Source organism: Haliotis cracherodii, unplaced genomic scaffold (genome assembly GCF_022045235.1).
Source record: "Haliotis cracherodii isolate W230 unplaced genomic scaffold, xgHalCrac1.p SCAF_10, whole genome shotgun sequence".
NCBI classification, from domain to species: domain Eukaryota; kingdom Metazoa; phylum Mollusca; class Gastropoda; order Lepetellida; family Haliotidae; genus Haliotis; species Haliotis cracherodii.
The window spans coordinates 30,694,208-30,720,010 of record NW_027266265.1 but is presented as its reverse complement, the minus strand read 5'-3'; the positions used below and the strand labels follow the sequence as shown (position 1 = coordinate 30,720,010).

At 38.1% G+C, this 25,803-nt stretch overlaps 1 protein-coding gene across 1 annotated transcript; it reads left to right on the top strand.

Moving 5' to 3' along the window:
• The first annotated feature begins 1,172 nt into the window (after positions 1-1,172).
• Positions 1,173-25,559, top strand: LOC139448944 (sodium- and chloride-dependent glycine transporter 1-like). The gene is made up of 13 exons (XM_071230454.1): positions 1,173-1,359; positions 12,510-12,641; positions 15,621-15,936; positions 16,030-16,162; positions 16,512-16,646; positions 20,095-20,198; positions 21,883-22,007; positions 22,321-22,433; positions 22,924-23,061; positions 23,397-23,496; positions 24,299-24,399; positions 24,640-24,807; positions 25,440-25,559. The coding sequence occupies exons 1-13, from the start codon at positions 1,173-1,175 to the stop codon at positions 25,557-25,559; spliced, it is 1,872 nt and encodes a 623-aa protein (XP_071086555.1).
• The last annotated feature ends 244 nt before the right edge of the window (positions 25,560-25,803 follow it).

The window sequence follows — 25,803 nt, the reverse complement described above, 5'->3', positions numbered from 1 at the left end:
ACAGGCTCATATACTTCTTCACGTTTCTGCTTGATGGTTCGAAGTTAAGAACTTTAGAAGCTGAAGCTTGTTTCAAGTATTTATAAATGGCATGAAATGGTTTTCTTCTCTCTGCTTCATATGCAAAGAATCATTCACCTTCATTCTTCTCTCTGCTTCATATGCAAAGAATCATTCACCTTAAAAATCAACTGTTCACATAAGTTGAGTAGCGCATCATGTCAGTCAACAACGATGGATACTATGTTGCACGTGCAGTACATGTTTGCGCTGTTCCTCCTATCGTTGTTCAAGGTGTCAACTTAACACACAACACAGAAACAACAAACAGCAGATATTGTCGGTTACAGGGTATTCATTGTCGTGTACCGTATCGACATTTGATAGATAATTCTAGAATTTGAGTTATTTTGCAATTCATCGTTCTCACTTGGAGCCAAACGGACTGTACCAAAATCGCACACTTTCAGTAAAAAGTACACCCGTGACGATCCGGGTAAGAATAGGTCTCCAGCAACCCATGCTTGCCCCAATAGGCGACTATGCTTGTCGTAAGAGGCGACTAACGGGATCGGGTGGTCAGGCCCGCTGACTTGGTTGATAATGCCATCGTATCACAACTGCATAGATCGATGCGCATGATGTCAGTAACTGGGTTTTCTGCTCCAGATTCGATTATTTACGTCAGAACGCCGTCATATGGCTGGAATATTGCTGAGTGAGGAGTTAAACAACAAAAAAACTAAAAAGTAACTGGCATTAAATGAGACAGCATTTTTCCTAATGCCATCACGACGACCTTAGCCCCTGAGACATGTTAATGAATCTGCTATAGAAGAATAGCTTGAAAACAGGCACGCATTCAATTGCACTCTGTGTCCCTACTTTTTATGACACGCGCATAGTGAACGTTTCGTGCTGTCGCACAGAGCACCCTTTAGCAGATCGTGACTGTGCAAATTCTGATAATAATTTGCCCCTTATTTTGATCCTTGTCTCTGTGGTACGTTAGAACTCCTGAAACACATTCTAGATGAAGACACGACCACCTACAGCACTATCACCAGTGGTCCATATTTGGCCCAATGATTTCATGAATAACCAACGATCCATGGTAAATGGAAAAATCTGCGTTTATATATAACCAGTTTTGAACACTGAGGACGGCAACGATGACGGGAGAGGAACAACTCGAAAGTGTGCCTCTTCAGGAAAAATTGGATGTGACATGTGTAGAAGGAGAAGTAGTAAAACCACAATGGTCCAACAAATTCCAGTGTATCATTGCTCTGCTTGGGTTTTCTGTGGGTCTCGGAAACTTATGGAGATTCCCCTATGTCTGTCAAAGAAACGGAGGCGGTAAGGCATTTTATCATTTGGGATTACGAACCAATGTTTACTTTTAATGTATATACCAAATCAATTTCGTCATCATCCAGACGTTTTGGTACAATGAAGTTCCTCAACTTCATCAAACCCGAAACGCTTTACTGTGTTTTCACGTGTGCAGAACTTGCGGCGCCGCATGAGCTGATTTTGATCTCATACAAAAACAACATTATTCATATATTTATTCATTATTACAATGTGAAACTTAAGCGTGTGTTTCTTTCCGCATACCATGACAGAGTTTAGAAATAGATGCTTTTGATTATTTGATTATTGTTTAATGCCCAACTCCGCAATATTCCATATATATATATATATATATATATATATATATATAAAACCGAGTGTGAACCAGACAATCCAGTGATTAGCATCGATCCAAGCAATTTGGATACGATTACATGCACAAATGCACATGTGTCCAAGGTAATTTTAAGACGTTAATCGACGTAATTGTTGTTAATTAAAAGGTAGCAATTGGTGTACCTCTTCACCTGAGCTACGGTAATCCCCTCGTTCTTGGTGCTGACAGTCAGGGATGAGTGAGAGATACAATGTCAGTACCCGAGGGGATTGGACCTTTTACCGTAGTTCCTCCAACAAGCACAAAGAGTGATCTTCGTTTAACAGCTTTTATTCCCACTTTTTGTTGCCGGTCAACCCACTCTATTTGGCACCTAATTACGAGACTTCGGCCGCAAAGCTTCAGTCTCTGTCGAAATGCTGGTGCTTAGGTTTGGTTTCTGGTTCGAAAGATCCTGACAACAAGCCGAGAGCGGAGCACCAGTCCAGATGTAATCTCCCTAGCCGCTCCCTAGCCGCTCTCCTGATCTGGGGGCTTTTGCCCCTATTTCTACCGGTACCTACGTCACCGTTCCACTCATTTTTCCATGTATCATTGTCAACCACCTTTCCCCCCTACACTAGATCATTCTAACCCACTCTTGTCTAACCTCAAGGTCCTTTTTAGGACTTGTGGTAATGTGACCACCTCAACCCCCGGAATCTGGACTGTTCCCCCCCAAACCATATATGAACCCGAGGGCAATTTCCTCTACGTTTCCTCTCCCAATCTCTTTTGTCTCTGGCAACTTGCATATTCCCTTGCTATGTTACTTTTTTTGTTTTGTTCTAGTACTCCGACCCTCGACCTACTACTGTCACCCCTGGTTATTAGTGGCCCAGTCTGTTTCCTGTGCTCTTCAACTCCTACATCGCCTGCCCTCAATATATCTTCCCATGTGTTATACCTATATCTTACTGTTTTAGCCCCTCATATTGCCTACTAATATAATTACTGTAGATGTCTTATTGAGTTGCTAATTACCATTATTTCATGCCTATAATACAACCCCCGTTCTGACGAAGAGTGTGTCCCCACACTCTAAGATGGTGCCAATTCTTGTTATAATATTTGGTATACATTCCCCCTTATTTCTATGACTTATTGATTTATCTTCCCTTTAATTATCTAAATATGTATTACACTTTCATGCCTATAATACATGAAAAAAGTCAGCGAGCCTGACCATACGATTCCGTTATAATTAGCACAGTCGCCTTTACGGCAAGCATGGGATCTAACTGGGCGTAATCATTAATCAAAAGGGTAAATTTTAAGAGATCGAATATTTTGTTTCAGGTAATAACCAATGTATCTTTAATGATGAATCAGACACTTGCGTACAACCTGCTACTGGTACATATTTATCATTAAATCTGTATCTGACGGATTTAGATTTGTTAAATGAATTCACATGGTCAGTCCACGATGACCTGTGTGGAAGTGATCATTTCCCCATCTTGCCTAAGCCCATTAATCCTACTGATGATCTACCTTAACCACTTTATGGAGGTTGAATGGCGCTTTCATTTCAATCATTGTGCAAAGTAAATATCCATATGAATGTTATTGACCCAATTCAGTTGTTTTCAGATCAACTGAATCAAATCACGGATAATACAATTCCTAAGTCTTCTGTCCACCTACGGGTGTCAGGCTCGCTGACTTGGTTGATGCATGTCTTCGTATCCCAAATGCGTAGAGACCCGTAAAGATTCCGGGGGTAGAGTAGGTCTTCAGCAACCCATGCTTGCCGTAAAAGGCGACTATGCTTGTCGTTAAAGGCGACTAACGGGATCGGGTGGTCAGGCTCGTTGACTTGGTTGATGCATGTCATCGATCCCAATTGAGTGGATCGATTCACGTGATATTTATCACTGGACTGTCTGGTCAAGATTCGATTTTTTACAGACTGCCGTCATATAGTTGGAATATTGCTGAGTGTGGCGTTAAGTAACTTACAAACAAACACAGATTTGTTGAGTGCTGCTTCAACAGCAACAACATCCATTGTATTACCAATGATTATAACATGGCTGGGAAGCCAACAAAAGACGATGTAGTACTGGCCAGTAGCAAGACCATCATGTAATTCTATAATTTCGCGTAAAAGTGGATGTTCATATAAAATATTCTTTATGGCCTGAAGACAGGAAAGGGAATCAGAATATATAATGAAATGTTTATGTTTAGAATGAGCGTATATATGTTTGGTAGCTGTTAATTATGCCTGTGATGCTGCTGTAAAAACTGAACCGTAATTTGGGAATATTTCTACTTCATGAGCTACAGAGGGTAAGACCATGATACTGTAGAAGGCTCTGATAATGTTATTTGCAACTAAAATTCTTTCCCGAAGAATGTCTTGAAACTATACTGAATACATTCAATGATCTTTAATTTCGACGTCAAGGGCCTTTCCTCCTTGGCATAATGCCATTGTTGTCCTCACACGAAATCCTGGGCGGGATCGTTCAGATCCATCCAGTTACCGACCTATATCTCTGACTAGTTGTGTTTGAAAAATAATGGAAAGCATGGTAAAAAGTCTGGTACCTGCAAACAAATGATCTCATTACCAATATTCAATGTGGTTTCCGGAAAAACAGAAGTACTATCAATCATTTAGTTCATTAAATTATTCATTGTAAATAGATAACATGATGTATCGATCTTTTTCGATTGCTTTGCCTTGGTAACCTTTCGAACTTCTCACATTCATAGTATGTATGATGAATTGGATTAACCGTCCCCTAAGCAACAAAGTCTGGAACTATGCTATGCAGTGAACTATGCAGTGAATTGTATTCCAGGCAGTCAAATCCAGCTTTTCATAATAAGAAAATATCTCTTACTCTACCTCGTTGTGTAAGAATAGAACATTTTTTCTGCTGCTAAAATACCTCTCGAAAATATAGCCCCCATCCAACTTTGTTTTCTCCACCATGGCAGTTAGTTAAGCCAGAGGTTTGATCTGAAACAAATCAAGGTATTTATCAACAAGAATATTATCAATTAAGAAATAAATATGATAGTTACAAATCTATGTTTACAGATGTATCCAAGGATGTTGCACAGTTGCTAGTGCCACTATCATTGGATCCAGAACAATATCTTCAAGATTACCTGATAACGGCTCCATTTCCACAGTATCTTAATGCTTAATCTACACATAAACAGTTCATAATTTTTCTTCAGATTATCTTACGTGCCTTCAGGCCATTAATGATATGTCATGTAAACATCCACGTTTAATCGAAATTGTTTAATTTTTTTATTGGTCTTGCTACTTACAAATATGAAATCGTCCTTTGTTGGTTACCTAGCCATGTTGGAATTATTGGTGACACAATTCCCGATGCGGCTGCAAAAGCAGCACTCAACAAAACTGTGACACCACTACTGAACCCCTACAGTGATTACAAGCCCTTGATTGGATCTTACATCCGTGATCAAATGCAAAAGAATTGGGACACCCAATTAGGTATCAGTAAGTTACATGAAATTAAACCAACTTTTGGTTACACCAACTTGGCTTGTCAGTCCAGATTCGAAGAGGTCATTATGGGACGATATCGTATTGGCCAAGACATATACACACATGAATATTTGTCGTTGGGATCCTTCGTGTTGTGTCCCATGTGATAAAAGAACATAGTCAGGCATGTCCTTTTTAGCAATGTTAATTCCTATTTTATCCTTAACTCTTTTGAAAAAAAGAGAGAGCTAATTCACAATTGATTTATGTAAAAAGTTTATAAACTGAGATTGTTCGACCGGGTTTGAAGTAGCAAAAACTTATTGTCCCATGTAATCAATACTAAGGGCAATACTTATGATGCTGTAACGATTCCTCTACCTTTGTTAGAGCATGGTCAAATACTCGAGTTCACGAGTGTTTTGTGATCTGTTCGGACTTTTGGCACATTCACCACCACAAACCGTACACTTTTTAAGTGAAAGCGACTAAACCCTTCCCATAGCCAATGTCTTGCTCCTGTAACCCAACTAAAAACGTTCATATCGTTGTATCCGAGGTTATGCAAATACGTGATCAACTAAAAGTATTATATGTTAGATACCATGGGCAGCGTTGGTGATTATTGAAGCCAGACAGTCACGCTAAATATCTCGGAAAATTATTTTAGTAGGCAACACATGACTTTGAACGATAAACAATTTCAAACGGCCTAACACGTTGCCAGACAACGAATCATGTTTTGCAAAAGAATACTTCTGATACAATTAATGAATTGGTTGAAGGACGAATTCTTAAACAAAAAGTCGGTTTACACTATCTTGGAACTATTAGCAAAATGTGAAACACAACACATATATGCACATGAAACACATTTGTCTGTGCCTTTCTGTATAAAAACTAGGTGACTGGTTACAGTTTCTTTATGTTGAAATCAGGAAGTAAAACGGAGAAGGATTATCCGCATATATAACTGTATAATTAGCATTGTTTCAAACTTATATGTTAAAATTACTCTGAATGTATTTTTTTTTAACATTGAGAGTATCAACCCGTATTTTTTTACATTAAGGGTTAATATCGTACATATCGCCCCTTATTGTAAAAGATTCTTATGAAAAAAAGTTTGATTGGAAATATAGGGTATCTTTTGCTGTTTTCATATTTTTCATTGTTTCCGCTCGGTTTCTTATAATTATTCGTAATAGAATAAATTCTTCCTTTAACTTTGCGCATTTTCTCAGGAACAACGTATAGTAGAGCCATGGAACTTGTGCACTGTACCTTTCATATTCCAACAACCTCTCAACAACAACCTGATCGTTATTTACAGGTTTTCTTTAAGTGGTCATTTATGACATATCAGCCGATTTTGTTCAATCTTGGTACAAAGGTGTATATGGGGACAATATGGCTGTGTTGTCGTTACTAGCCTGCTTTCATGGCAACGGAAAGCAGCAGCTACAGAGCTAGTTGATCAATATTCAGTTTAAGGTATTTAGGTACAATGTATTTCAGGACTCAACCGAATAGGTTTTCTTACCATCATGGCAATGTAACCGAGGTATCTGACTGGTCGAAATTTAGTTGGCCAATTTCGTTAAAAGATATTGAAATCTTTTTTAAAACACAAAGCACATTTTATTACAATAGCAATGAAATCCTCTGCTAAGTTGAAATTTAGATGAACTCTATTTAAGACTATTTCCCATACTAAAAAGTGCTCTTTATGAAACTTGGTGTGGATGATCAGCACAAGGTCCAGTAATATAACCACAATCAGAAATCCAAGATGGTCTCACAGTCGTCATTTGTAATTTACAGGTCTGAAATATCTAAATAAGTAAATATTTATTTATGAAGTCCTAAGAAAACCCTCCTTCCTTTCGATTCAATGTTCATTGTACCCCCGCAACGAAATTGTTGGAATCAACGCGTTCGCTTGTCTGTCGGTCTTTCCGTAGAAAAGGAATTTCTGGATAAGTTCTTCTGAACTTATTGGTTGATTTCATTTAAACTTTGTACACGTTACCAATTCCACATATAGTTGGGCACATAGCAATCATCTTGTTCATTTCGGGGGAATTATTGACTTTTATTACTACGTCAATTCAATTTGTCTGGACAACTTCGAAACTACTACATCTATTTCTTTCAGATATGTACGTAGGTCTAGTCACGGACACTGTGCGACATGCGTTTATTGCATTACCATTGTGTTACCATGGCAACAAAATAGAGGCCTCTGATTGGTCGAAATTTAGAATTTGTCCGATTACGTTCAAATTTTGTATATCCTTTAAATGCTATACTAGTACCCTATTTCATATAATCTTTTGAAAAACCAAGAGGTTTTGATTATGTCTTCCGATATATGTTTGCAGAGGAACGTTTGGATACTCATGTTAACATTTTCATACATATGCCGGAAGTATTTAATTCCCCATAGGACAGTTCTAGTTAGCTGTTTTTTCCATTACGTATAAGATTGCCGAAAGGCCTATGTGAGGTATTGCCATCCGTCTTTGTACGGCGTGCATCATCCGTCTTGCGAAATCTATTCACAATCCAATACGATTTTTTCATAAAATATGTCGAAAGATAGCATTTATAGCTCACCTGGTACGATTGGTTGGTTGGTTGGTTTGTTGTTTTACGCCGCACTCAGCAATATTCCAGCTATTTGACGGCGGTCTGTAAATAATCGAGTCTGGACCAGACAATCAAGTGATTAATAGCATGAGAATCGATCCACGCAATTGGGATCGATGACATGCATCGACGAAGTCAGCGAGACTGACCACCCGATCCCGTAGTCGCCTTTTACGACAAGCATAGTCACCTTTTACGGCAAGCATGGGTTGCTGAAGACCTATTCTACCCCGGATCACCTGGTACGACATAAGCTCACCGCGGAACTTCACCTGGTACGAAGTTCCGCGGTGAGTTTATGTCAGCTCCCCAAGGAGAACGAATGGTCGGTCACTAACGCAAAAGAAATACTCTACAGGTCGTATGCCTTTTGTTATTTTTTCGCTTTTTTCAATCAACAATGGTCTTACTACGGGATATACTACACTGCTATAGAAAAGGCATAGACTTCATATACGAAAAATATATAACTTTTCATGGCTATATTTGAAACCAACTTGTGAAACCGACGGGGTGATTGTTTTTTAACAAAAAATATCATTGCATTGGAATTCCTGTCGTTTTTAATATCATCTGTCATATGCGTAATACTGCTTCAAAATGTCCATTATTTTATGCCTAAAACACAGTTAATGGGCCATTCTAACAACCGACTACCATCTACGACTTGGTCTGGTCTGCTTAGTCTGAGTCCTCCTTTCCGTCCCTATAGTATAAGGATATTAACGGAAATGAGTTTACCCTTGTAGAGTATCCTTTGTACAACAGTAAGTTTAATAGAGATCGGTTAAAAGAGGCAGTGGTAATAAAACCTGCACAAAGCAACCAGGTGGTCGTTGTAGAGAGGGAATCTAAAAATGATTAGTCATTTGTTCATCTCGACAAAGTAATAATCAATAATATCTTGGAAGTTTCATGAATGTTCGATAAGTATTATTTCAGAGTGATAACCCCAAATGTAAAAAAATATATATTATCTGCCACTTCAACATTATCTGTCACAACAACAGGCCAAATAAGGTCTAATTTTCAGTGCATAGGTGTACACACTTTGTAAGACTATGAACCGGGTATGCATAAAGGCAAGAATGGCGAGCAAGTATATTAACCTCTCAGATAAGGTAAGCATGATTTACACATATGGTTAAATAACGACATTATGACAATATACACGTATCGCCAAAAGAAGTGCGTATGTCATACATGTTGGGTACAAAATGAAGACTTACTCATATACAAGAAATATTAGACTGGTTCGATGCACGAACGACCATACAGGTATGATGTTTGAACCGATGCTCATGAACGCATCACATGTGACGTCATAGATCCATGACTCGAGATGCATCATTTGTCTCGGGCAGTATTAGCCTGTAAAGTTTGGAAATCACGTGCAGCATATCGTGATAAGAATCAAGTAACACTCGACTGATTGTTAGTTTAGTCAGAATTTCTGAGTTATCACACATCTATCATATTCAATATGTTAGCTGTAAGTAACAGGGCAGAGAGTATTGGCTGTAGATTATAATTTGATTGTTCAGGTTTTTTTTATGTGCACGAGTTTAATCAATTGTGAGAAAAAGCAAAACGTCAGTGATTTTTTTGTATTTGTATTACAGTCTGATGACTAAAAAACTACAACTGCTGACAATTCAACTGCACGACGTAACTTCACCTTCAAACGAAGATATGAAGTCACATTATTAGAAGAGAAACATATAAAAATTGAATGAGTTGAAAAAAATCTTTCGTCTTTTCTCGAACGTCTGTGTAAACTGTTGTATAAAATGTATTTGTAGGAGAAGATTATCCGGATGTGACCAATATGACAAAACTCGAGAGTATTTAACATGCTCTAAAATGCTTTGGTTGTTAGATTTCATTTTAAACGCTATGATTGAAGGACGTTTAAAGAAGAAGCACTTCCTACTTTTGGGCCATATATGGAGATTTTTTACTTTCTAGACATGTTAAAATGTGAAAACACATATGACATTTGTTTGCTTCTAAAAACATACAAGGTATGTTACTTGAACGGGACGGTAACTTATTGTCACATCTAGGTAACAGCTTTGTCAGGGTCTCTGTCTAAACTGATTTGTCGTCCCAGCTCTCCTTGATTGACTAGGGATGTTTGAAAGATAATATATTGAAAAGCACGTCTGTAAGAAGCTATTGTAACCAAATGAATGAATCTGATACGTCAATAACGATTTCTCTTCAATGCGTCTCACGTTTTGACACAACGATAGGTCCACAAAATGTGTTATTGCTATGATCATGTCCAAACGACATTATGTGTTGCGACATATGCATTAAGTGTCACAGTTGTAGATACATCATTACCACCCATAGTATCAACAGTATAAAGGGCAAGGTACATCCACAATAAGGGCCCTTTTAGGCCCACAGGATCTGCGTTGTTACGTGTCTATTCCTAAATTAAAACAATAAGTTAACCCAAGAATCTGTACGTAAAACAAACAACAAGTGTTATACAATCAACATATATATTACAAAATAAACTAAGTTTACACATCACCATAAATTACTGCAAGGCAAATATAATGTCAGTATAAAACAGAGTAATAGTACACTATGGCAATATATACTATGATGGCGGTGGTTTGTATCAAATACAAAATTACAGCGGTAATAACAAAAGTCAGTGCTAATAGTATACTCACGAGCAAAAGAAACGATAGTCGAGTATGCAGTTTACGTGTTATTTATTTTCAACAGTAAAGACAAGAAATACTAATAGGGCAAGATTGACAAAAAATTGACTGAAGACAGTTTAATGGATTAATAGACAGATGGCATAATTGTTTTTTTCAAATGTTAAGGGCTTACACAGTTTCGGGTCAATACCCAAAATGTCAGTCAATACCTGGTGTTACCACCATTTGCATTGATCACTGCCACACATCTCCTGTACATTGAGTGGATCAGACGATTTGTGAAGGCCCTAGGGATCCTCCTGCACACACCCAGAACAGCTATGCGTAGTTCATCGGCAGCTGTAGGGACTGGGCGCACATTGTGCAGACGCCTTTGAACCTCATCCCACAAGTGTTCGCTGGGGTTCAGATCAGGGCTGACGGCTGGCAACGGTAGAACACGGATGTTGAGTTGTTGCAGAAAGGTCATGGTAGCTTTGGTTTGGCTTGACGATGCCGTGGTTGGAGAACAGGACGACGTGCTGGTCGGCGACATCTGACTTCAGAGGTAGTTGGAATGGAGACGTCGGATCACAGTGTCCCAGCTAATGTGTCGATTATGTGTTCCTATGGTCTGTCGAGCACTTTCACTTGCAGTCAGGAACGGATGTCGTTGGTGTTGACGGGTAATCTGACGATCTTGTCGAGGTATGGTGACCCTAGGACGACCGCTCCGAGGAAGGTCATCTGTGGTCTGTGTAGCATTGTATCGATGCAGGAGACGGTAAATTGTGGTTATGTTAACGTTGAAATGACGGGCAACATCTTGGACAGACTCCCCAGCTCCCAAACGTCCGATAGCCTGGTTTATCTAAATTTGAGTTAGGCGTGGCGTTGTTGACCAAGGAGTGGTAGGTCCAAGAATCGGCCAAAGTTTTATACCCACTACAGTTCGTGACAGTTCGTGCATTTTCGATTTCGCGAGAAATGGGTGCATGATACCCACATATTCATTGAAATGGTTCGTTTTGGCGATTCGTTTTTTATGTTGCGTTTTTACTAGGGGCTTCCAAGATGCAACCAAAAATATTGATAACACCATCAGGCTTCACTACATGCTAAAACTCGTATCAATTTATGGTTCCGTGTTTGTTACCTATTTGCTTAAAACTCCTAGGGGTTTTTTTTCCGTGTGAGTTTATATTCACCCTTTTCGAGATGCGCCTAGTCAGGGAGTCCGAGGTGAATTTCACACGAAAGCCGGTCTTCATGTATTCTCAGATGAAAATGTGTGATGAAATGTGTGAGAGATTTTCCAGGCTAGTGGCACTAGATCATTACAGAATATTGTATGTGAGTCCAAGGCATAAAAAAGTGACTTCCTGACCACAGCCTACATTAAACAGCACCACATTCCTGACGACTAATTACTGTCTATACACAATGCAATGTGCGTCTAACGAATCACAACCCAAAAAAATGAAACACAGCCACAATCATTGTTCAACAACAGAATACACTGCCACATGACAGCGTGATACTATAATTGACAAAACACTTGTTTAAATCGTGAGTGTTATCTGATGTATAGAATGAATGAGAATTTGCTTTTGTTTTTCATATCTTGCATAATGTGGACATATAAGAACACTTTTCGGCAAACATGTGCCAAAAAGTGGACAAAAGTGAACATTTAAACCCGAAAGGATGTTCTTCAAATGGTAAACAAATCACCTTGACATGGATCACCAAAGTTTGAAAGAAAATGTAAATAAGAGCAAGTGATACAAACTTTATGTTGGAGTTTGATTAATACACGATATCTGGGATGGGATAAGATGGGATATGATCTTGGATGATGTTAATATGAGACCGAATCACGTTTTTTGAACTACAATTTTAAATGGATTGCAGCAATAGGCGATTCATATTTAAAGGCTTGTGAACGTGCGGGCAAAATTCAATTCTCCAACTGATATTGCAGGTGCGTTTCTGATCCCTCACATCATATTCACGATTACTGTGGCGGTTCCTCTCTTCTTCCTGGAGGTTGCTCTCGGTCAGTTTTCCCGTAAAGGTCCCATAGGAGTGTGGGCAATGTGTCCTCTCATGAAAGGTAAGTATGAAAGAGCTTTCAAGTGCTGGAATGACCACAGAATGATATTGTTTTGCATGCTACTGCCAAATCCATCTGTAACAATATCTATTGAAAGGAAATGTGGAGAAATTCTAAAGAAAATATAAGCGACGAAACCTTTTCCATAATCATAAGAAATATCTGCTAAAAGCAGCATCTATCGTTTGATTCTAACTACATGTATCTCATAAAACTTGTGTTTGCGAATCACTTTGAGAGTGATGATACCGGGTGTTCGCGAAAATGAGAGCGTATCAAGTTGCATCATCATAAACACATTTAAAGGCAAGTATATTATTTACAACAAACGAGGTCACATGTCAAAAGTAAAAATTGTCAACATGTCAAAACTCAAAATTTGTGAAATGTAGACACCAAAGGCTGAATCTGCTGGAATATTGCACGACATAAAGGGAGAACATGACTATTGGTCAGATGAAGTTATCAGTCGTGTTCTATATTGTGATTGATGTATGTCTTCGTATCCCAATTGCGTAGATCAATACCTATGATGTCAACCCCGGACTGCTGTCTGGTCCAGTATCGATACTTACAGACCGGACCCGTGAATATCCGGGGTAGAATAGGTCTTCAGCAACCAATCCTTGCCGTAATAAGCGACTATGCTTGTCGTAAGAGGCGACTAACGGGATCGGGTGGTCAGGCTCGCTGACTTGGTCGATGCATGTCATCGATCCCAATTGCTTGGATCAATGCGCAAGATGTCAATCACCGGGTTGTCTGATCCAGACTCAATTATTTACGGACCGCCGTCATACAGCTGGAATATTGCTGAGTTCGGCATTAAACAACAAACCATCAAACAAACACAATGTAACCGCTGAATGTTTTCAAAATGAATAACTAATTGCATCCATTTCTGTCGAAAATATAAACACCTTAGCTATAGTGTCCCAGAAATACATCTATGCGGCACTCTTTCTTTTATAGCACATGAAATATCTGAAGGCTAAATGTGTGAAGGCGATGGATCTTTTTGACGTTGTTTCAAATTCAAAGTGAATAAGTATCTGTTCAAAACCGGACTATGGCTACATCTATAGTGGAGCCTGCGAAAGAACCATTAAACGGCTAGATTCTATTCACCATGAAGGTCTCATATTTTGTCTTTGATCTTTCCCAACCTCTCCGATTGACACTAATATGTCTGATGAGGCTGATGGCAATTGGTAAAGCCACAGGTAGATCTGGCATTGACTCAACAAGAATATAATCAGTTAAGAAAGTAAAAACAAGTCTACAAATCAATATTTACAGATGGATCCCATGATGGTGACGCTGTAGCCAGCGCCACTATCGTTTGATGGGTTACCCTCCCATTTTTCAGCCGAATCAAATGAACTTTTAACGCCATAGGATATATCAAACATTCTGAAAAAATAGTGAATGTCCTGTCTTCGGCTATTGAAAATAATTCGTGTCAGCATCCAGTTTACTTGACATCATTGAACTATTTAATAATCTTTCTACTGGCCAATGCAACATCATCTTCTGTTGGGTGCCCATCCATCATTGGCATCTCAAAGGCTGACGCTGCAGCTAAAGCAGCAATCAACAAATCTCATACCACTTCTGATGCCATACAGTGATTATAGGCCAGTTATTAGATGTCGCAACCGAGATCTAATGCAAAGGAAGTGAGATACCCAGGTGGGTATCAATATGTTACATGAAATCAAACCAACTATCGTTAAACCTCCTTTTCTTGTCAGTCCAGATTTGAAGTCATTTTGTGACGACGTCGTATTGGTCACTCTCGTTAAAGACATGAATATTTATTCAAAGGCGAGGATCCTCCACTTTGTATTCCTTGTGATGAGAGAATGACAGTAAAGCACGCCCTGCTTGACTGTTGATTTTTCTACCACAAGGGATAATTATTTCATTGTTTCATCCATATCTTTTGATAATGTAATTCCTCGTCTAATTATTATTTTTTAAATAAATAAAATTGTATGATAATAATGTTAATATGTTACAACAGATGACCTTTTAAATTTGGTAGAATGAATTAAAAAGTCTGTGATTGTCAGTGGTTGTATCCTCGAAAGGGGTGAAAGTAATGTAAAGCTGCTGTCCCCCTGATAGGATATGATATATGTAAATTGTCAATGGAGGAGAAAACTATGTCATTCAAAAGAATATTTATATCTTACTATCTCTAATATGGCGTACAATCGCCAGTTGCTATGTATAGACTGGTTGTATCATGTAGTGTTCTGTATTGTTAAATCTTTTTTTATGGTTACACACTAATTTTATATAAAATCTGTGATTATCTAATTACTTTACTGTCCTTCGAAGACCGGTTCTTTCTCTCATCACGATATGGCTGAAATATTGACGATATTGCCAAATTCCCCTGGTTTGATTTTGCCAATCCAAGCGGAAATTGATTCATATTCATAAAAAACCAGATCAGCAAGGAGGGGAGAACAAATGGTGACTATGGTGATCCCTGCTTTTTGCATGAAAGTCCTATGCCCCAGCTCTTAAAGATGATATTTAACTCAGTAAACTTTAGACGGAATGTGCTTTTATTTTTGACAAATTGTCCTTAACCTTGGTTGGTTGGTTGGTTTGTTGTTTAACGCCGCACTCAGCAATATTCCAGCTATATGACGGCGGTCTGTAAATAATCGAGTCTGGACCAGACAATCCAGTGATTGATATCATGAGCAACGATCCACGCAATTGGGATCGATGACATGTATCAACCAAGTCAGCGAGCCTGACCACCCGATCCCGTTAGTCGCCTTTTACGACAAGCATAGTCACCTTTTACGGCAAGCATGGGTTGCTGAAGACCTATTCTACCCCGGAATCTTCACGGGTCCTCAACCTTTGAAGATAGATATGTAACTTTATCTATGAATATCGGTGACAAATATTGCATAGTCACATTATAAACAACTGTATCTCACTTGGTACCTGCAGGTATTGGCTTTAGTATCATGACTCTTAGCTGCCTCATCGTCCCATACTACAGTATGGTTTTTGCCTGGGCCCTCTACTACATATACAGCTCTTTCGCCACCGTCCTGCCCTGGACAACATGTGGCAACGCGTGGAACACTCGTCAGTGTGTGGCTGTTGGTGCTTTACGAGGAGGGGTTAATAGATCGACAGGGATAGATGGATCAATATCAAACTTGACCGAATACCTTGCGGTAAAAGAGGTGTCTGGTGAAGCCAACAATAGCTCTGGGGCGACGAAGGCATTTGGACATACTGCAACAGAAGAATTCTGGCAGTAAGTGGAACCTTTGGCAGCAAAAGCAATACTAACTTCTCGACTAATTGAACAATATTACACCTCTTACATTTCATTGATCCCTTGTTTTAGATACAAAGTGCTGGGTATTTCTTCTGGGATAGATGATGTTGGCACGGTTCAGCTTCATCTCCTCATCTGCTGGTTTCTTACATGTTTATTCTTGTTCCTGTGCATCATGAAAGGGATCAGGTCTCTTGGCAAGGTAATATTCATAATGTTTTCAACTGCAATGTATTTTAATAGGTACAGTCATACAAATATTGCTATAAAATATATTCTCTTATTTTCATATTTTCAGTGAGTTGGTTGTAAGTTTACGCCACTACACATGTTACAAAACTAATCCGTTCAAAGACTCAAACCACTAGTTAAACACAGACTACAGAGCAATTACAAAAGCATGGCCATTTTACAAGGAATAATGGCCATTTTATTGTGATAGAACTCACTTGACCTATCGAGCGGTGGGGGTGACATGTGTAATATACTTTATAGTGGCATAAAGTTATCCCAGCGTGATGAACTACAATTCATTATGTATGTTTCAACAGGTAGTGTATGTGACGGCATTGATGCCATACATTCTGTTGACGGTGCTGCTAATCAGGGCGTGCATGATGCCGGGTTCTTTGGATGGGATTCTGTATTATGTCACTCCTGATTTTAACCGGCTGCAGCAATCACAGGTCAGTGTTATCAAAGTAGATTTCAGTTCACATGACACAAATAACTTTCAATACGGATCCTTTTGGTCAACCTGGAACGGAAGTTGTCATTTATATCCATATTTCTATCACTATGTATTTTGTGCGATGTCCAAATATCCATGTCTTAGCAGATGGTGCTCACTTTGTTACTTTGTTACATTCCAAAAATATATGTAGAACATCTTCTGTTTCGTCAGAACAGTAGCCGTTGTGACAACTTGTACTGTCTATGTATCCCATTTTAATAAAATCTTCTACATATAGAAGACAGTTTGTTGGCAATATGTGATGTTAAATTTGAAACTGGAACCATTGGAACCCATCTACATGTTATAAAATTGATCCTTATTCCTGTCTTGTTCTTCAATATCGTGTCCATGTTCGTACTCCCATTTAGCAAAATGATTATTTCTCTCACATATATTTTTAATAGGTATTTCATAGAAATACTGTGAATCTCTTTTTGTTTGTTCAGATGATATATATGAATGGTAAAAAGGAGATTGTAGGATAATTACAAATTGTGGTAATCATTATCTTCGACAATATTGTTTACAAATTGTGGTAATCATTATCTTCGACAATATTGTTTAACAGCGAGAAGAACACCTGTGTAGGTTAAAACATTGGTTTTCAAATTGAAAACGGTTATAAAGGTTTCGAATGATATGAATTATTCTAATGTTCTCGTTTTGCCACATATATTGTGCTGGGTACCCTTGTCATTTATACGCACGGTGTGGGTGCTATCTATGAATTTTCACCAGGCCTTTATAAGGTCCTTGCAGTATATATTATATATATGGGTAACCATTTGTAATCTTAATGTCTTGCAGGTAATTTCGAATGCATTATCGGGTCCAAAACGAGGTATTTTTAAGAATAATAATGGACACCACTTTGATTTCCATTTTAATGCTTAACGTACCATTGATATGTTTTGCGCATTTATTAATTCTAGTATTTGGGGACATTTTATACCTCCATCTGATGTTTCACATATAATTTGACTTTGTCGGGTTTACCTCCCTAAATGAATAAGAAACGCCTTTTCTGAAATGTTTTAGCTTAGTATCTGGTGAATCTGGTAGAAATGAAAATAAATGGTTATTTTTTTTGTAGAATTAGTGATTTTAGCACGGTATTTCTCTCTTAGGGATTACAGTTTCTTGAAGACCGAATGGACATGACTGTTTCACATTTTCTAAATGCATTATCATAATTCAAGCCAATCATTGAGTCGAGATCAGTACTGAATTTAGTTCCAAGTAGATCGAACGGATCTTGCCCCAAATCCAGGTTCCTGTCTTGACAATAGTTTTATTCTAGAGCGCTTCTTTTGTTTATCCTATCCTTGTTTTATAGATATAGGGAAACAAAGGATCACCTTGTCAGCAACCTCTGTATCTTTTTAAAAAATTGGATCCAAAGTCATGAACTAGTATACATGATTGCATTTCGTTGTAAAAGGTTTTTATCCATCTTCTTATTGAATTTCTAAAACCAATACAGTTTAGTGTTCCGTCTATGAATTCCCAATCAACTTTATCGAATGCCTTTTCAAAATATACAAGTCATAATAAACCTGGTATCTGATAGTTGTCGGTGTAGTCCAGTAGATCATAGATTTGTCTTGTTATTTCACAACTGTATATATCCAGCCATAAATCCTTTTTGATCCTCGTTAGGCAGGAGGTTTAACACAGATTTTAACCTTTATGATATTGCTATTGATACGAATTGATAGAATACAGACAGTAAGCTTATCGGTCGCCAGTTTTTCAAATGCTGCTTGGTTTATTTCCTTTTTGGGATACACGTTATTAGTCCTTGTCCTTGTGATATTGATAATTGGCCATTATTGTAAGTATCATTTAAGGATTTTATCAGATATGTCCCAAGGTCATTCAAGAACAATCTGATAAATTCCGCCGAATATCTGGCCCAGAACTCTTGTCGTTTCTTACGTGTTTAACAGCTTCATGTACCGCATTGTAGGTCAGCTCACCTTTCAACCTCTGGGCTATTTCATTAGATAGTTTAGGTATATCATGTTTTGAGTATAGTTTGAAGAATAGACTTTTACTTCTTTTAGTATATCAGCTTGTGATTCAGTCATTCTGTCATCTTCCTGTTCTATTCTGTTCATGGATTTATTAAGATAGTTGCCTGTTTCCAAACTTACGAAATAATGTGTTGTTTTTTTCCCCTTTGTTCCATCCATTGTGCCTTTGTCCGTACCATTAACCCTTTTGTTTAATGCTTTATGATTTCTTCTACTTGTATTGACTATCATTATCTCTGCCGGATGTTTCACTGTTTGCTCCGGGGATTCACGTAATTGTTTAGTCAGAAGTTAACTTTTCTTGAGTTTTTCTTTTCCGTATATGATGTTTTTTCCTTAATTGTAGGTTGAGTGTTGTATTGTCTTACCTATTATCATAAGAAGAAGTGTTTACCAGAAATGTTGATTGTCTATATTAAATTCGGTTTCTTTGTTATTATCTTCATTTTTATACTGCTGCTTTGTTTCTTCAATGGTAGTCTGAACGAGTGTTACATAAGTTTCGTCTTTTAATAGAGAATTATTGAACTTTAGTCCTTTAGTTTTCGATCTTTACAGTCAAAGTTATTATCACACAGTATGGCTCCACCTCTAGAATTAGTCGGGTGGTTACGTTCAGAGAATGCGTGTTATCGTAACCCGTCGGCGCAGATCGGTGCTCATATTATCAGGCATGGGTTTGTGGGGTCTAGATTCGATTACATACACGCATTCGTCTCTATATTGGCATAACGGAATATACACATGTTGTATTATCTATATTTGTTCAATCATGTGTCATGTGTCATGTATCAGTCGGTCAATTTATTTCTATCGCAAGTGCCTGTTCATTCACGTTCCCAAGATACCACATCAAGGTGTTTTGTTTCCACCTAATTTGGAAAAGAGCCCGAATTCTGCACAGATAGCAGTTATTGAATATCAATATGATCAAGATGTTAAGTTAAGAAAACATTTGGCACACTTCAGTTTCAGCTATTATTTTAGATGCGTACAATTAGGTGTAAACCTAAAACAATTCAACCAATATTCAAATTGAAACAGGAAAACTACAAACCTACTACGAATCACATACGTCTTCAGCAACCCATGCTTGCCGTAAAAGGCGCCTCTGCTTGTCGGAAGAGGCGACTAACGGGATCAGGATCCCTGACTTGGTTGATGTATGTTATCGACCCGAATTGCGTGGATCGATGTGCATGACGTCAATCACAGGATTGTCTGGTCCAGACTCGGTTATTTATAGACCGCTGTCATATACCTGGAATATTGCTGAGTGCGGCGTTAAACAACAAACAAACAAACGAGTCATTTACGGATATTACCAGGAACGCTATATTGTCCTCGGTTATATTTCCTCAGGTGTGGCTAGAAGCAATTCTTCAGGTGTTCTTCTCAGTGGGTCCTGCTTGGGGCACTATTATCACCATGTCAAGCCACAACTCTCCTCATAACAACATTGTCAGGTAGGTTTTGAATGTTGGGAGCATACAATAAACTCGGTATCGTACAGCGGACTACGCTTTCTGCGGAGACTTCATAATGACAATGGAAAGGGTTTTGTCAGTTTTTCATGTAAAAAAACCCAAACAAATTAAATGTGATGTGTGGTAGGAAAAACGAAATTTTATCAACAGCTGCTTTGGTTACATTATATAACTACATAATTTTATAACTCCAATCCAAAGCATATCAAAAAGTCTCCAAAACAATACGCAAACCTACAACTAACCTGTATGATTCATCCATATAATAAAGTCAAATGGCCCGTTAGATCTGGGTTAGAATGGGTCTTCAGCAACCCATGCTTGCCGTAAAAGGCGACTATGCTTGCTGTGGGAGGCGACTAAAGGGATCGGGTGGTCAAGCTCGCTGACTTGGTTGATGCATATCATCGATCCCAATTTCGCGGATCGATGCTCATGATATCAATCACTGGATTGTCTGGTCCTGACTCGATTATTTACAGACCGCCGTCATATAGCTGGAATATTGACGAGTCCGGCTTTAAACCGTGCATTGAGGTTATTACAATATGTCATGTAAACATTCACTTTAAGTCGAAATTCTTGAATTTTTTAATGATCTTGCTACGGGCCAATATGTCATCGTCTTTTGTTGGCTAACCAGCCATGTTGGAATCATTGGTGACAAAATGCTGCAAAAACAGCACTCAACAACTCTGTGACACCACTTCTTTTCCCACACAGTGATTATAAACCTGTAAATAGATGTTACATCAAAGATTTAGTGCAAAATAAGTGGGACATCCAAGTAGATAATAACAAATTGTATGCAATGAAACCCACTATTGGTTACACCTACTTGGGTGGTCAGTCCAGATTTGAAAGGGTCATAATGTGTCGAGGTCGTATTGGCCACAGCAGAAATACACATTAATATTTATTGGAAGGTGAGGATCCTCCATTCTGTATCCCTTGTGATGAAAGCATCACAGTCAAGCATGTCCTGTCGTCGCAAGGGATAACTATTTCAAATGTTCAAAACGAAGGTTCTCTTTAACAATATTAGCTCTCGTTTCATTCTTGGATTTTTAAAAGAAATTAAATCACTTGATAAGTTTTGATGTACAAGGTGTTATTTTATAAATTGGTAGTGCTAATTCGTAACTTAGATTGTTAGTGGCTCTACCCTCGAGGGGGTTTGTTGTAGCGTAAAATTATTTCCCCCCTAAGAGGGTATGTAAGTTCCACGTCATTCAACGTATTTTTATGCATGCTAGATTTGTAAAGTAGTATGCTTGGCATATTACATTAATGGCTAAACTTGCATACAATCGTCAGCAAGGATGGTGTAATCCTTCTGCGGTGCAGGTAGCAGAAGTTTTGTAAGTCCCCTCAAGCCTTAGTGTGGTGGCCTAATGTTGGTTTCTGGCGATCTATAGCCCCGTTTTTATGTTGTGCTGTTAATGGATAGTTTATTCTTATACCTGCTCTCAAATTGATTTTAAATACAATATATGATAATCTAGTTATTATACTGTCCTTCGATTACAGGATTTTCTTACGCTTTGAATATATTTGTTGTTAATATATACATTTGCCTCGTCACGATATGGCTGGAATATTGCCGATATGACTTAAAATTATAATGTAAATTTTTGTGTAAAGGTACGATATGTTTTTGTAGAGATTCCATCCTCGTCACTCTGTTAGGAGAGTTGACCAGTGTGTTTTCCGGGTTTGTGGTGTTTGCAACTGTGGGTTTCTTGGCTCATGATCTCGGACAACCCGTAGCTGATGTCATCACTTCAGGTTAGTTATCATGATCTACCAATACCAATAAAACAATTGGTCCCAAAACATTTTTTGAAACATTTTTAAAGATTACATGTATTATCATTTTGAGTAAATTGTAGTCAATTTACTGGGTAGGTGTTCGTGGTCGTTTTCCTTACGCTATAATTTCCATGTTTATTTTTTATTAATAAAAACAAATATCAATGTTGATACACCAACATACCCTTCTCTCTCCCATTCTATTATGTTTTAAACCCCAAGCCTGTACTATTTCTACTAATTTGTACTGATTATTATATAAACAAAGTTTGTATGGATGTTTTCATAGGTCCAGGCATTGGGTTTATCGTGTACCCAGAGGCAGTTTCCCTGTTACCGTTCTCCCATCTTTGGTCGGTGCTGTTCTTCTTGATAGTCCTGATGATGGGGGTCGATACAACGGTGATTTACAAATACATCAATTCCTTTAGAGTACTCTATTCAACCACCACATCACCCGTACAGATTCCTTGTGAGAATAGGCAGGCGACCACATGGATCGGGTGGTCAGGCTCGTCTTTTACTGTAATAATGGGTTGCTGAAAACCTATTCTAACCCGGATCTTCACGGGAAAGGTTTGTTGTTATCGTTCCCCGAAAGTTGCAGATGTGGATGTTGCTCCATAATACAAAACACTTGGTTGCATTTTAACAGGTTGACGTCATTCAGGTGGAATATTGCTAATGTATTAATATTTTTTATTTATTTAATTAATATAATAAGGAGTAACACACACACACACACACACACACACACACACACACACACACACACACGTCTATTGGCTGGAAGTATTTTCCAAAGTAATGTGTTTTAATAGATCAATGGAAAATAATGTCTTCCCATTCCATATGTAGGACATATTTTGGAGCTTGCGTTCTATATTAACAGTTTGGAAATATTGAGGCTGCCCTTGCCTGTATAGAAGATGTTTTGCCACGCCGATTTCACGTGAAACACCTCCAGACTATTTTAGCCGCTCTGTTCATGAGTCTTGTATTCCTTTGCGGGCTTCCTTACACAACAAATGTGAGTATTCTGCTGCAGGTGATAAATACATTTTCAAAGGCCTACTTACCTTAGATATGCCCATGTGTCTTAATACGTCTAACATAACATAAAAGTGCAATACAAAGACTATTTACTTCATATCAAATACCATGATTTGATATTACATATGTGTCATCATGTGAGGCTGAAAAGCTAGTAGCATCATTATTAAATAGTCAAACATTCCAAAATCATTTTATAAATGTAAACGTGTAAGTCTTACCTTTTGCAAATAGCACGGTTTCACTCACTGTTCATTATACAGTATTAAAGAATTTGACTGCCCAGTACTTCCTGTTATTTATATATTCCAGGCAGGAGTATACATGTTCCAGTTATTTGATTGGTATGTTGCTGCTGTTGCATGCTTTCTCATCGGTACATTAGAATGCCTGGTTGTCGGCTGGTGTTATGGTAAGGTGTACATGTTTTTACTGTTATTCGGGCATGTAAAATGTCATTGCTGTATTCATAATGACATTAAACGATATTGACAGTCAAGTGTGACGATAATATATATTCTTACTTGAATTCATAATGTTCAGTCGTGGTAGGGTCATTTGACATCCATTTCCTGTGTCCACCGCCGTGAAACTGTTGTAATATTGTCATGCTATTCATCGTATTTTCCACATTGAATAAGTAATATCTTGACGTATTTTGTCATATTCGCATCGTCGAGAAACGTCCATTTGAGAACATAATATCCTTGCAATAACAAAAAGGTCACATAGACACTATCCCAACACGAACAAATAGGTTCACATAAACACGTTCCCAACACAAACAGAAACGTCACTTAAACACTATCCCAACACAAAGAGAAACGTCACATAAACACTATCCAACACAAACAAAACCGTTAGGTAAACATTATCCAAAAGGGCACATTTATTACTTAGAAAGACGGTCTTGAAAGGTAGTTTCATGATTCTTTTGTTTGTGTATTTTGGCATATTCACCCTGTAATAATGGTAAAGCATTGTGACAATTATACAATATATGATGGTTTTTTTTATGAAAAACGTTGTTGTTAAATGTGTCAGTCCTCAGAGTCCTGCCTAAAAGATAAGCAATCCATTTAACGAAGTGTAGACTGAGAAACGGAAAACTTTTGGTTTTTGATTTATTACTTGATTAACCGAGAATTAATAACTTTCAGTACTGAAATAAGAATTCTTCTTCAGTAGTCAATTTGTATTTCCTATGTTCCCAGGTATGAAGCGTTTCGCTGCTGATGTGGAGGCAATGATTGGAAAACGACTTCCAGTTATTTATAAGCTGATGTGTTTCATCGTTGTACCCGCCCTCCTGATGGTAGTGTTAAATCATTAAATACCTGTAGATGCACCCGTCAAACTTCGTTTGTCAATGCATATCTTTGTTTACATAATCAAAATTATAGTTTTACTTATTGCAAACTGTGACAATTGAATAAGAAGTACATTTGTCCTGAGAGGAATGACAAACCCATTACATAATATATATTTATAAATATGTATGTATGTTTTGTGATATAGTATTGAAAACCCCCCAATTCTTTCATTGCTGTTGTAGGTTGCTATGGGTCTTGCTGTCGCTTCTTATAAACCACCGACATACGGGGGTTATGAATACCCTTATTTCGCCGTCATCATTGGTTGGTGCATTGCTCTGTCGTCGGTAGTTCCCATTCCTGTCACCTTTGTGATGCAGATCCTTGATGAAAGAGGCTCTTTAGCTCAGGTTTGTTGTCTGTACATTCATTCATGAATAGCGTACACCGAACAACAATAAAGATATGTCCTCAGCCCAAACGTGTCAAACGCGACCTCGAGGATGTAGGACGTTTGTACAAAAAGGCAAATTGGGTTGTTTTAAATCTATGGGATTACATCGCTGGCATGGATCCGCCTTTACGAATGATTAATAAATAACGTACACTATCCTAAGGCCTCTATTTGTGCACTAGTAAATAGTTTGTGTGTTTCTGTATGAAGAATTCCAATATTCCATCTGTGCTGCAACTGTCTGTAAATAAACGAGTCTGGATCTGACCAAAAAAAAAGTGATTGATATTATGAAGCAACCCACGAGATACGTTGACACGCCAACAACCGAATTAGGTAACCCTATCAATCTCATAGCATTATACGACAAGCATATATTGCATATGACTGAAGATATGGTGTGTTTAGCGGTCTTTTCAGGTATATGTGTAAACGGGATAAATGTTTGAAATGTTAAATGAAAGACCCTTGGCCACAGAAATGTGCACATGACGATGAGAAGAACTTTTGTTATTACCTAGGGTTGGTAGCAATACAATGTAGGGGAGATATATATTGAATATTTGATCAATATGCTTACCCTTTCAGCGTGTGGAATCCGCCATGACACCCAATTCCGATTGGGCACGGTGTAGGCGACGATATGATGTTCATGAGAGGACCAACTGTACCATGAAGGACAATGCCTTATTTCTGTTCAATCAATGATTTACGATCATCCGTCGAGATTAGCTCACATTTGTGTTTCCGGCTATGCATCAGTGAAATTCAGCTCTCTGCAGAAAATATACTTCTGTATACTGAATATCTCTGGATATGCGTTGGCCTATTGAATTTATGATCCACTTTACATTCCGGCAGTTGATTAGTTAAGTGTGTTTATGTGTTGTAATACCCAGTTATCATATACTGACATTTTCGAATCTGCGAACACGTACGTTGTCGGTAATAT